General features: G+C 40.5%; 1 protein-coding gene across 3 annotated transcripts in view; it reads left to right on the top strand.

Annotated features, from left to right (window-relative positions):
* Window positions 1-13,904, top strand: part of MCTP1 (multiple C2 and transmembrane domain containing 1) — a 339,066-nt gene that overhangs the window by 123,417 nt on the left and 201,745 nt on the right. For all 3 annotated transcript variants that reach the window (XM_019532386.1, XM_019532387.1, XM_019532385.1), the window contains 2 exons: window positions 3,413-3,583; window positions 10,246-10,376. In XM_019532386.1, the coding sequence (XP_019387931.1) occupies window positions 3,413-3,583; window positions 10,246-10,376 (302 nt within the window). The remainder of the gene's footprint in view (window positions 1-3,412; window positions 3,584-10,245; window positions 10,377-13,904) is intronic.

Below are 13,904 nucleotides of genomic sequence, written 5' to 3'. Positions count from 1 at the left end.
GGTTGTTTGATCCCAGTACTCTTTCCTGCCATGGCAGGGGGTCAGACTTGATGATCTGCTCAGGTCCCTTCTGACCCTACTGACTATGAAACTATGAAAACTCATGACATGGGTGGGTGACAGTGTGTATCTGTTAAGGTACACACTCAACTGACACCAAGGCAGAAAGCAGGGCAGTTCAAACAATGCCACCTTGTATGCAGATTTTCCATCCCTCCCCTAGAGCACGGGGATTGGAAGGGACGTCAGGGAAGGATGACAGTCACTGCCCAGCTACACAGTCAATAATGAGAGCACTCCTTCCCACCTACCTTTCCCCTCTTCCCCCTCCCTCTCCTTAATTTAGTTCCTGTTTCCCTACAGGCAAGGCCAGTTTGAGCTTCGAAACTTGAAATGTTTAAAAAATTTTGAAGTGTTTTGACTTGCTTCAGTTTTGTATCGAGGCTGTTTTGAAGTTCTCTGTTTTGTTTCAATTTTGCTGTTTCAAGCTTGAAACCAGATGAAACAGCCTTGAAATAAAAAAGCTGGTGAAATTTCGCACAGCCCTAATAGTTACCCTTTGCTTATGGCTATTGAGCCAATTATTTAGCCACCTTTTAGTAGTTTTAACTAGCCCCCATTTCTCCAATTTGTTTATGAGTCTAGTCATCATCAGAGATCCTGGTTTCCTATGTTTAAAAATCACAAATTCTCTGATAAAAATTGTGGGGGGTTGCACTGCACGCACTCCCAGGGAGGGACATGGCGGGCATGTGCCCCTAATTTGTGCATGGGGTCGGCGTGGGCTTGGGGCACCCTGTTCTGCTGCTCTCCACCTGGGACCTCCACAGCCTAGTGGGTGGGACCTAGCACAGCAGGGCAGAATAAGGCTGAGTGCTGCTGCTATGAACCCTGCACCAACATGGCAAGGTGCCCTCTGTGCTGCCACCCCCAGAACACTGCCATTCTGCATGGGGAAACCCATAATTTGCCATATTTTTCTTTTTTTAAAGGAGAAAATCCAGGTTTTTCTCCTTAAAATGAGAAAATCCATGTTTACCTTGGCAAATGGAAAACCCAGATTTCTGGTTATCATTTACCTGATCTATTGAGCCTAGATAAATGATCTTAGAACTAATAAAGTTTTAACGTTTATAATGGCTTTAGTTAAAGGACTGAATCCTCATATGCACTACAGCTGTGGTCAATATAGGTGACGGGAGCAAGGTGTGTTATTTCAGTTTGTCCTAACTCTACCATCTGGAATGACGTCAGACCCTAATTTGACTCAGTTCCATAGAATCATAGGAAAATAGGGCTGGAAAGAACTTCATGAGGTTATCTAGTTCAGCCCCCTGCTCAAGGTAGGATTATTCTTGACTTAAACCATCCTAGTCAAGTGTTTAGAGAAGAAAATGTTTGTTTTGAGAAGCTATGTCTTTAAAAATCAACAATGTTTCATTGTGTTAGCTTTTATTCTTTTATGGCCGATAGAGAGAGATTGCCCATTCTGAAAATGTTGTCCTAGTTTAGTTACTTTACATTTAATCAGTTCAAATTTTATTTTCAATTGTAAAAGAATTAAATGTATATGCTATTAAGTAAGGCTCTAAGATGACTCACACAATATAAAATATTAGTAAAGGGTTGTGGAAGAGAAATCCAGCAACATTTTAATTGGTTTATATGCAATAATCAAATAGTATATTTCTATTTTTGTTGTTGTTCTACTTTCACCTTTTTATCAAAAAGTGGAAGTTCTCAATTTTCTAGTAATTATTGGAAAACATAATGGAAACCTGTTAATTTTCAACATGTGTACATTAGTTTATTCAAATGTGTGTGTGTGCATTTATAATATATGTATTTATGTATCATTATTTACATAATACACACAGAGGAATAACTGTGGGGCAATAGAGGCAACTGCCTTGAGCACTGACTTGGGGGGTTGGGGGTGAAATTAGAAATGTGACAGGAACCAGAAATCACCACTTCTGCTCTTCCCTGGGTACCCATGCATGTTGGTGTACTGCTGTACACCCCGCCCCTTACATAGTACAGATATTATATATACAGTACTACACACACACAAATTATATATATTTATCTATATATATATATTTCCAACATTATGCATTTATGTATGTTTATATGTGCATGTGCATATATAGGTATATGTATAATATGTATACATTATACATGCATATAAAGTATATGCATATGTACACATATGTGTATATGTGTGTGTGTGTGCACGTATGTCTATATTCTGAAAGGTCATGTAATAACACAAGAGGTTGTCTAAAGTTGGTCTAAAAGACCCAGCTAATGGGATATTTATCCATCACCAGCTATCACATGCGTTACAAACGGAATGGGAATCTGCCTTCAGTTTATGGTCATACTGGTGGAATGTATAAATTGAAAAAGAAGGAAACTCCTACCATTAATCATTTAGATATGAGGGGAAATTATTTAATACAATTAAACAAAATAAACGTACTATTTTTAAAATTGCTTTTGCTTTATGAAATAAACCAGTGTCTTGTTAGTATACATACACTGAAAGTAAAACATTGATCTTTTTTGTGTTGAATTTATAAGAAAAACATGGTTCTCTTTAAAAACATGGTTTGTAGAAGGCTAGGAGACGGCTGACTTACAGAATTTGGTCAACATGAGTTCGGTTTGTAATAGGCATTATAATTCAGAGTAATTTTGGTTATGAAATTGTTTAAATTGCATCATCCTGTTAAAGACTTGTGAATAATGTTCTTGTCTCTGAAGTACTTTGATGTAGTAAGAGTAAGATTAGAAAACTGTAGGCAGTTATTGACTATTGGGTGTCTTTTTTAAATATTGTGAAATAAAACCAATTTAAAATACTATTCAGAAACTTGCTTTCTGCTGTGCTTCCCCCTTCCATGTCCCCCTTACTCCTGTTCTATGCCATCCCCATTCTAGCCTGGGGCACAGAGCAAGGGCCCAGCCCAGCCCAGCCCCTGTAGCAGCCTCATTGCTGCTATGTGGCTGGACTGGGGTTGGGCTTAGTGCCTCAGAGACTGCAGTGTGGATGGAGTCTGCCAGCACAGAACAGGGGTAAAAGGGGAAGGGAGAGGGGCAGGTGGGGATCGGAGGCTGCATCCATGGCCAGACCCGAGGTAGAGGCTGGAGCCAAAGCCACAGCAATTGCTGCTTCCCCACCCCGCAATATGTGATTCTAAGAGGAGGGGTATTTTTCCTCATGTTAAATGGGGAAGAAAATCTTGTATTAGAATAGAGTTAACACAGTCCATATTTTTAAAGAAACCTTTTGTAGTAAGTTGAGAAGTTTTTTCCCTTTTATATTTATATAAAACATTGAATAATAGATCAAATAGTAAATATCTGTGCTTGTTATAACTAAGTCTAGTTTATCCTTTACCTGAAGTTTCAGACCCAGAGTTTACGTCTGTCAGACCTTCACAGAAAATCTCAACTATGGAGAGGGATAGTCAGTGTCACTTTGATAGAGGGTCGTGGTCTCAAGGCTATGGATGCAAATGGATTGAGTGATCCTTATGTGAAGTGCCGTTTGGGGCATCAGAAATACAAGAGCAAGGTAATGTCTTTTAATTATGATCTGAAATATACATTCTGTTTCTTTAATTAACATCTGTGATTTTCTGCTTGGATGATTATTTGGATTCTGCTTGGATTTTATTGTAATACTAATTAGCTGCTACAGCGTGTAGAGCTTTGTCTTTTTATTATTTTAACTGAAGTGTAAATAAATAAATGGAAAAGGATGAGGCATTGAAAAAAATAATAATTTACCTTGATTTCTCAGTATGTCATTGTTATACTGTTATATTTCTCAGTGCAATATTATTACATCATAACATCAAGGATACAAAACTTAATCTTGCCTCCCAATACTCTCAAAAAACAATTCACACTATGCTATGTTCATGTGCAGAATGATATCACCTATGAGACTGATTCTAACTGCACAAAACTTAAGATCTACCTTGTACCAAACCAGCCTGGCTTAGTGCTAGTAGCCTTTTGGATTCTTTGCTTGTGTTTACACCAAAAGCATGTTGTTCACTTACACTGTTCATACTAGGTGGACACTGTCTGCAAGTCACAATATTTGATAGGGGGTTGTGTTTAGTTTTTTCTTTTCCTTTCCACTGTTCTAATTAACTGGCTGCATTTCCAAGGTACTGTAGGGAGGGTGTAAAACCCAATCTGATTGACTAATCCTGACAAATGGAAAATTCCCTTTTACATCTCTTTAAAAAATGATATGGCTAGGGCTACATCATACCTAGTTATCTAGCCAGGTTGGATGAGAATGGTTGAGTGCAGCTGTATGGAGGCTAAATGTCTACCTGGGCTAGTGAGCTGGCTGATACTCTGCTCAGAGTAAACAATGTGCTGTTACAGCTCCATGAAATGCAAGTAGAACAGCAAATTAATAGCTTTAAGGATCCATCAACATTAAGACAATTTAGGACAGCCCACAAAAAAATCTGTCCCAAAGTTACAGATTTAGTCCAGTACATAGTGGACCAGAACAATGGATGTGATTATTAAAGTTCACTGTTTATATGCTTCATTCCTACATGAGTCACAGTGCCTTGAGTCACCAAATATAAGCAAAATCCATCCCTAATGTAATTCTGCAAATATTAATTTGACTCTTGATATTTTAGATTAGCCCTGATAAAATGACAGGAAGAAGAAACTTTTTCTACTTGAATTTTACTTGGTTTCCAGGGTGATCAATCTAAATACTTCATTTTAATATTTTGAAAGTGTTTTTCATCTTTTCTAAAATTTATTTTTTTGTGACAAAAATCAGGTACAGTGTTTTTGCCAGTTTATAATACCCAGTCAGTAAATAGTTGAGCATATCTTCTGTCATTCTCTGGGCTTATTTTTTAAATACATGGTCAGTCTCCTCTTTTCCCCACTCCAAAACTTTCTCTGGCAAACACTGTTACAAAGAAACTAATGAAATAAATCTTTTTGAAAGCACTCAGGTATAGTAATAGATTCATAGATTGTAGAGTCGGAAGGGACCACAAAGGATCATCGTGTCCAATCCCCTGCCCCTGTCAGGAAAGAGAACTTAGGTCAGATGATCCCAGCCAGATGACTGTCTAGCCTCTTCTTGAAGACCTCCAAGTTAGGGGATAGTACCACCTCTCTTAGAAGCCCATTCCAGATTCTGGCCACCCTTACCATAAATTTTTTTTCCTAATGTCCAACCTGAATCTGCTCTCCACTAGTTTGCACCCATTATTCCTAGTTACTCCTAGGGGCGCTCTGGTAAAAAGCACATCTCCAATTCCCTGTTGTCCTCCCTTGATAAAATTATAGGCAGCTGCAAGGTCTCCCCTCAGACAGCTCTTGTGAAGGCTGGAGATCCAGATCCCTCAGCCTCCCCTCATAGGGTCTTTCACAGAAGCCACTAATCGTGCAAGTGGCCCTCCTCTGAAACCTCTCCAGATTCTCCATGTCCCTCCTGAAGTGCAGTACCCAAAACTGGATACAGTACTCCAACTGTGGCCTGACCAATGCTGCACAGAGGGGGAGCATCACCTCCCTTGATCTGTTGGTTATGCATCTGCTAATGCATGACAAGGTGGAATTGGCCTTGGTGATGATTTCATTATGCTGCCGGCTTACGTTCAATATTACTTTTTCAGCCTAATAAGTACTATTTTCTGTAGCCTTGGCTTTTTGCTCAGAAAAAACAAACATTATTCTAGGTCCAAGGTGAACAAGTAGAGCTGTTCATTGGAAATGTCTGTATAACTGTGCTTAATGATTGGACTTGAAATGCAGTCCCTTACAGTAAGATAGGACTGGAAGTGTACCCCTGAGCTGTCAAGTCTAGTTCTCTAAACATACAGGTAACCTCTGTCCACAGACTATGTCTAAGGCATCTGTGAAAGATGAATATGATCATAGTCAATCAAAAGTATGTGAATACCCACACTTACAATTCAAAGGGCTCCACACCTCCGTTCAAAATTTCCAAAGGGGTCCACATCTTTATTTGAAATTTTTAAGCGGTCTGCAAAAGAAAAAAAGTTGAAAAACACTGATATAAAGAAAGTAAAGATAGCAGGGTTTAATCATACTAAGATACTAATGGCAGAGGTAATCTTGGGGCGTAATATTGCCCAAGTCAAGGGAGACAGGCAAGGTACTAGAGGACTGGAAGAAGGCCAGAATGAGAAAAGGTAGACCTAGGGAATTACAGACCAGTTAACCTAATCTTAGTACCTGGTAATTTACTGGACAACACAAAACTGGGAAAGATTGTGAACATACTGGAACAGGAGTGAAATTCTGAAGGATCTTGATAGATTGAAAAGCTGAGTTACAGCCAGCAGGTTGAAGTTCAGTACTGTCAAATGCAAGGTGCTATACTTCAGGAAGAATAGTCAAAAAGGCATATACAAAGGGAGTGACATGTGGCTACATGGCAGCACTACAGAAAAGGATTTCAAAGTCTTGATGGATCACAGACACATACGAGTTTGTAGTACGATGGAGCTGTAAAATGGTAAATATGGTTTTGGGGTGCATCAGTAAGAACTTAGGGTGCTTATACATGTACTCTGAGAGTGGGGAGAGCAGTTTAATTAGAGCAGCTCTGAAAGCCACTCTAATTAAAGTGCCCAGAGCGTCACATGGGCTATTTTAAGAGGGGTGGAATGAGCTTTAGTTAAAGTGCCCCTGCTACCTTTTTTCAGCGCAGGGACACTGATGCATATGAAGCTGGAGTCTGTTGGAGCACGATAATTACCATGCTCCAGCAGACTGGATTAATAGAGTCTGCTTCAACGTGCTGTAATTACAGTGAGTTGGAGGAGCCTCAGTGCACTTCTATAGGCGTCCATTAGGTGCAGGATATGGGAGCTGAAGGTGCCTTTTACTTGGTGTGGGTTAGGTCAAATCTAGAGTATTGTGTGCAGTTTGGTGCTTCACACTTTTAAAAGGGTGTGGAAAAGTTAGAGGGTCCAGAGATTGGTGAAAAAAATGATAAAAGATTTGGAAGGCAAACCAGATGAGGAGAGTTTGAAATAAATAGGTATGTTCAGCTTGTCAGTTAAGAGGGGAAGTAAGAGCAGTCTTCAAACATCTGAAGGGCTGCATGGAAAGACTCACTTTCAGAGGGTTGACACCCCCTAGTGTGACTACATTTGTTCAATTTTCTCCCACTGTGGCCTTCCAGGGTACTGCTCTGCTACTTTGCCTGCCACAACTTGATGGAAAAAATGGATATAAATTTGAGAAGCTACCCTCAGAAACCAGAGTGAGCCCTGAGGTGCTTTACTCTGCCCCACTCATCATCAGGCTCTTGGTCCATGTCCTGAGCAGGCCACCTCTTCTTAGTCTCAGTCTTAAGCAAATTGCTCACTTATCTCCATGATCTAGCTCCCCAACTCAGTTCTCTGGACTCCCTGGTCAGCCCTGCCTCGATCCACCAGGCCCTTAGCCCACAACTCAGAACACTGAGCACCCACTACCTCCCTCCGTGGTTTTCTACCTCCCTTTGGGTTGCTTCTAATCTTCGTGTACAGTCCTATCCACTGGACTCTAGGTCCTCAACTAAAATGCTTAGGGCCTGATTGGCATCCACTGTGGTCTATTCCCACTGGTCCTGCTCTCCCACACTAGCCTTCCCCCTGACCAGTGGTTCCACCTAGGCTCTAAGCCTGCTGCTTCAAGCAGAGAGTAGAGCACAGGTAGGAGGACTCCACCATAGTCTCCTGCCTCCCCTTCAGCCACACTTATGATTTACAGCTTTAACAGCTATCATAAAGAAATTGTTCCCTAGCAAAATGCTTACACCCTTCTGGGTCACCACAAACTCTAAATCTGGCACCCTCCAGCTCTTCTGGATGCCTGTGTTTGCTGGTGTTCCCCTCTCCAGCAGCTTGGGTTTCTATAAGAGCTTCCATCTGCAGAGCTCAGGACCAGACTGAGTCTGTGGCCTAGAAATCAGGCTTCTAGTACCCTGGGCTTCACCACTTCCAGTCACATGATCTCCAAAACTGGGCAGATAAGTTTCTTCTTAGCCCACTAATCAGTCTGCTCTTGCCTACTGCTGGCTTCTCAGTTGTTCTTCACAACTTGGGGGTTGGACTAGATGATCTGTTCAGGTCCCTTCCAACCCCTAGAAAGTATGAAACTATTTAACTACTGCCCTTGTAGCTTGTTGTAAGGCAGCTTTCCCCTCAACCACTGCTTGTAGCTCTGTCATGCCTGTCTTTATCTCCCTTGGTTGCTTAATTTCTTGCAGCTCGTCCTCACTCAGCTGCTAGCAACATATTGCAGCCCTGGCCTGCTGCTCTTTAAAAGGGAAAGTTACAGGGGTCCTTTACCCGCCTCGCCCCATTATAGGCTGCCGTAAGGAAGAGGAAGAACACATTCCTTCTGTTTGTAAACAGCAGGATGTATACCAGTGGCTTGAAGTTGCGGCAAAGCAGGTTTCAATTAGCCATCAGGAAAATCTTCTTTGTTAGAATGGAGAGGCAGTGGAATCGACTGCCTAGGAGCGTTGTAGAATCTCCATCACCGGAGGTTTTCAAGAAGAGGTTGTATAGGCATTGATCAGGGGTGATCTAGGAGAAGTAACGCCTGCAGTGCTCTTTAAATAGAAGCCCAGGATCCCCCCACACCCACAGTGATCACTGGGAGATCATGAAAAGGGTTCTGCAGTCCAGACTGGGTGGATATTGGAGAAGACCAGAGAAGACCATATACAGCAGCAGGATAATGAAGCAGAGCTCCACAAACAGCTTTAGTTATGAAAGATTAAAGCATGGGGGATAAATTTATGGAGGGAGTACTGGAAGAGGGGTTCTGGGTATCTAGATAGGGAATGTTATGTGTGGAGTTGTGCTTGCTGGCCCCAGCTCATTGAGTGGAGTGGAGGGTGTTTGCTTTTTCCCATGCTTGTGGGCTTTGCTGGTGGCCACATGGAGTGGGGAAGGAATTTTTCCCCACCTGTTGCTACTGGTGTGGAGGCAGGGAGGGAGGAAAAGGGTTTGGTTTTATAAGCTTTTATGCTGGCTGCAGCATGTGTGGGTATGCCAGTGGTTTTACTGGGACTAAAACCCAGAGGATCTGATTAGAGGGTTTTGCCCTTCTGTTCAGGGTCAGACTGATCATCGTATTTTGGATCAAGAAGGAACTTTACTCCATTTTCAAACTAGTATGGGCTGTGGGGAGTTTTGCCTTTCTCTATAATGGTGGGGGAGGATGGATCTCTCAAGGGTATTTTAGTAACCCTTACAAAAACTGTACACTGATAGCCTTTATCCCCTTGCTTTTCCTGTGGCTGGTTAGGGTGGTGTTGGTATTTTGGGGCAATATGCTTTATAGTTGTGTGACGGGGCTGATTGGACCTGATGGTTTGGATAGGGGTGATCCTTCCTCAAGCAGGGGGTTGGACCAGATGACCTTTGGAGATCCCTCTTAGCCCTGCTTTTCTATAAATCGTTAAAATTATATATTGCCTTATAAAGAATGTGTTGAGCCAGCTTCCATTCTGGCTCAATTCTGGAATTACTACTGTTATTGAACTCTAATGGAGGAGACTAGATAACTTTTTGTTCTAGAAAGACCTCTACTCTGAATTGCTATGATATTTTAGAGGTAACTGGTGTGAATATTACCACTCCAGCTATATCCGTTTATCTGCATTGCACAAGAAAAGGAGGTTGCACTTTTTAAAATACCTCTCTATCTGTTCCTATAAATAAACAAACAACAAATTATCTTGGTAAATTAATTCTCCCTGAGCATAATAAGACTGGGAAAAGAAGAAAAGGCGGTGCAGATCTGGTGAACTTCAGGTCCTGGTTAAGTGTTTTCAGTATCCATCTATTTGTCTTTTTGAGATGTTTTGTTCTGCCTTTGTTTTAGAAAGACAACTTTGTCACTTACCTGTCACTCGGGACAAGGAATCATTAGTCTAGAGAAAAATGGTTCAGTTCCCAGGACAAATCCATTGTTCCTAGAGATTTCAAGTGGTGAAGAGCTGTGAGATCCTGGAGGCAGATGATTTGCCCAAACAGGATCAAGACATTGATCAGTGGCCTCATTTAAAAAAAAATGTTTAAAAAGTCTCCCTATTAAAGCTATTAAGTGCATGAAAAAGACTTCCTGGGCAGAACCCAAAGATTAATTTTACTGTTCAAGAAAGAACATGGCTGTACAATGCAATAATGACTTTCTTTACTCTCCTTTTAGATTGTGCCAAAAACTTTGAATCCTCAGTGGAGAGAGCAGTTTGACTTTCATCTCTATGAAGAGAGAGGTGGAATTATTGATATTACTGTGTGGGACAAAGATGCTGGCAAGAGGGATGATTTTATTGGCAGGTTTGTGCAATTACAGCCTACTAGTACTCTGGGGATGGGAACAGATGATTAAAACGGATTTTGTTGAAACTGTTTTTTATAACCATTTGTTCTTGTTATAAAGAAAATACTGGGTTTTTACGAAGTATAAGCACATTTTGCAGCTTTTATGTTAGTCTTCACTGTGGTGCTCTAAAAATAATATTTTGCTTGACCAGTAGGTGGCAGATTTTACCAATTCATTGACTTAGATTTTTCAGAAGTGGAAATACTGCATTTTGAAATATCATCAAGATGCAGGGGGTTCCATACGGCAACATTTTCTGGGCTGGGGCCAGTACTGAAATAACTATAAAACAGTGGTAAGATTAAAATGCATCCTCATTTTTAATCTGATTTCTGAAAGAAATAATCTTCTTAAAACATGGCACACAACCTCTCAGGCAATGAAATCTGATTACTCACCCAATTCATTCTCAAGGACTGATTCTTTAAGATATCTCTTAGGGTTCAGGAAAGTATATAAGTTTTAGCTGGCAAGTTCAATATACTGTGGTAGATCTTGGTAAATCCAGCCCAACTGTAGTAGCCAACAGTGGGGGGTGGGAGGAGAGTCCACAGTGTCTAACATAGATGTACACTGCTACTAAAAAACTTACTTTTATTTGGAAAATCCAAATATTCAGTTACTTTTTGTGTGTTTTGACCACCAACACACTCAGTAATAATTAATCCTATTTCTTTCTGTTAGTTGTCTGTGGGACTACAGTATTAAAAACTTGGAGATGCTATGACTAGTACATTGATGTATTGTAACTAGTAGAATTAGTCATTGCTGAATGTATAATGGAATTCCTATGAACTGAGCCCTATTTTTTCCATGTCAATGTGATTATCTTTTTGTTACTCTCCAACCCCCACATGCTTGTGTGCGTCTTTGTTTACCACATTAGGTAATGGGGCAGATTGGTCAGACAATATTAAATGTTGCCTTTGCCTGGAGCCAGTCTGTTATGCAATGTGAAGTCAAAATAGATTTAAAGTCTATATTTTACAATGGTCTTAATATTAAATCAAGTCATTTTTTAAAAAATATATTAAGATTTTACTTTATATAACGAGACCTTATATTAATGAAATAATACATTTATTTTAAAGTTCTCTAGCATCATGTTTTGGTAGAGTAGCTGGTATGATTCTTTTTTTCTATTCATCCACAACCATTCTTTCCCAGAAGTTGATGAGATTAGACTGCTCATATTTGACTGCAGAATTCTACCAACATAGCAGCTCTTTATTTATTAATAGTGATATTAATAATTTTAAAATATTATTGTCCCTAAGGTGCTTTAGGACTTTACAAATAAAAAAGTTCCTTGCTACTATGAGTTTGCAGTCTAATATGCCCCTGTGGCATAATAGGATGAGAATGCTTTTCTTCAAAGGACTGCTTTGAAGTCTAATTTTTAAATGTATATGGTTGTTGTGAGAAAAATAAGTAATATATCTTATATAAATACTAAATAATAATAAATAATCTTATATAAATACTAAAATGGTTAAACAAATATATTCTTGGACAAAGCTTAGAACCGCTACTCCTTGATATTTCTTCTGCTTCAGTACAGTAAGCCATGCTTTTGTTGAGAGATTCCTTGGCTTTTATGAGCCTGGCCTCCCTGAGCTCTTTTCTTTCCTTCAGCCTGGCCTTTGAAGAGTTTGCTGCATACCCCTGCAACTTTGTGTGGAGGTTCCACAAAGTTTGGTCCCCTTCTTCTATTCCTCTATACCTTAGTTCTTGGTAAGCTTCTCTAAATGTAAACGGTAACTACCGTATTTAAGAAATCTGTCTCTCTACTCTTGACCTGTCTCTTTCCGCACAAACTAAAATTTTGACACATCTTTCTGAAATCTCCTTATGGTTGTCTAGCTGCCATCCAGGTTGACCTTGAACTAAAACAGAGATTTATATGCCGCCTTTACACCCACACACCCAAACATTTCCTGCTAATTTCTTTCTTAATCATTGTTGATAACACTATTATCCTGCCAATTACTTGGACCTCATCTTCAGCTTGGACCTATCTATTTATTTCTAGTCATTCTGTAGCAGGGGGTCCAAATAAGTCTTTGCATCCTGATTTACATTTGTCTTGCAGATTGTTTCTGCATAAAACTTGTATAGGGTGTATAGACAAAGAAGTTGCACAATTTCAAAAGGAAGAGAGAGTTACTGAAGTACAGCTAAATCAAGTGCAATTGTTTTATTTGTCTATCCTAGCTTTTTTTCATTTGGGGTAAATTACTGCAGTTATATCTTCACAGATGAAACATTTAAACTAGATCAGCTGACTTTTGTTGACTAGTGGGTATACCCAATGGTATAAGTATGTTTGTCCTTGCTCAGTTAAACAACCTTTCCTATCCATCCACACAGCTAAAACTCTTGTGTACAATCTCATTGGCTCATATCAAACCCATTATTTTTCTCTGGCCCTGACGAAAGTATAGTATTCAGAGTGGTGCTTCAAAGATCACTTTTCTTCTCTATTGCTTTGGTTCTGTTGCTCTTCTTTCTGCATTTCTCCATCGGCTCCTTCTTCTCCATCTCATCAAAGTCTTCACTGTATCTGTCATGTTTCATTTCATGTTGAGAGTGAACTTCCCTCTCCATTTAGTCTCTGATGCCAGCCTACACAGTTTTTCTCAATTTTCAAACTTGTATCTTCGTGCTTTTTCCTTTGCAACCCAGTATGCTTAGGAAAAGTCCCCTGTGAACATCCACAGAGCAATCTCTTTATCCGCCTTAGAATCATAGAATCGTAGACAATTTGGGTTAGAAGGGACTTCAGGAGGGCATCTAGCTCCACTCTCTGCCCAAAACAGGACCATCCCGAATTATACCATCCCAGCTGAGGCTTTGTCTAGCCAGGTCTTAAAAACCTCCAAGCATGGAGATTCCACAGCCTCTCTGGGTACACTGTTTCAATGCTTTACTACCCTCCTAGACAGAAAGTTTTTCGTAATATCTAACCTCAACTTCCCTTGCTGCAACTTGAGACCATAGCTCCTTGTTGTCACCTGCCACCACTGAGAACAGTCTAGCTCCATCCTCTTTTGAACCACCTTTCAGGTAGTTGAAGGTTGCTATTAAATCCCCACTCAATCTTCTCTTCTACAGACTAAATAAGCCCAGTTCCCTCAGCCTTGCCTCATAATACATGTTCCTCAGCCCCCTCATCATTTTTGTTGCCTTCGGCTGGACTCTCCAGTTTGTCCACATTTGTCCAAATCCCTTCTGTAGCAAGGGGTCCAAAGCCAGACACTGTACTCCAGATGTTTCATAGTTTCATAGTTTGGGGGGTCGGAAGGGACCTGAGCAGATCATCAAGTCCGACCCCCTGCCATGGCAGGAAAAAGTACTGGGGTCAAATGACCCCAGCAAGGTGTTCGTCTAGCCTCCTCTTAAAGACCCCCAGGGTCGGAGCCAGCACCACTTCTCTTGAAAGTTGGTTCCAGATCCTAGCCACCCTGAGTGTGAAGTAGCTC

Source organism: Crocodylus porosus, unplaced genomic scaffold, assembly GCF_001723895.1.
Source record: "Crocodylus porosus isolate Cpor-Errol unplaced genomic scaffold, CroPor_comp1, whole genome shotgun sequence".
NCBI lineage: Eukaryota > Metazoa > Chordata > Crocodylia > Crocodylidae > Crocodylus > Crocodylus porosus.
This window is presented reverse-complemented; position numbering and strand designations above follow the sequence as displayed.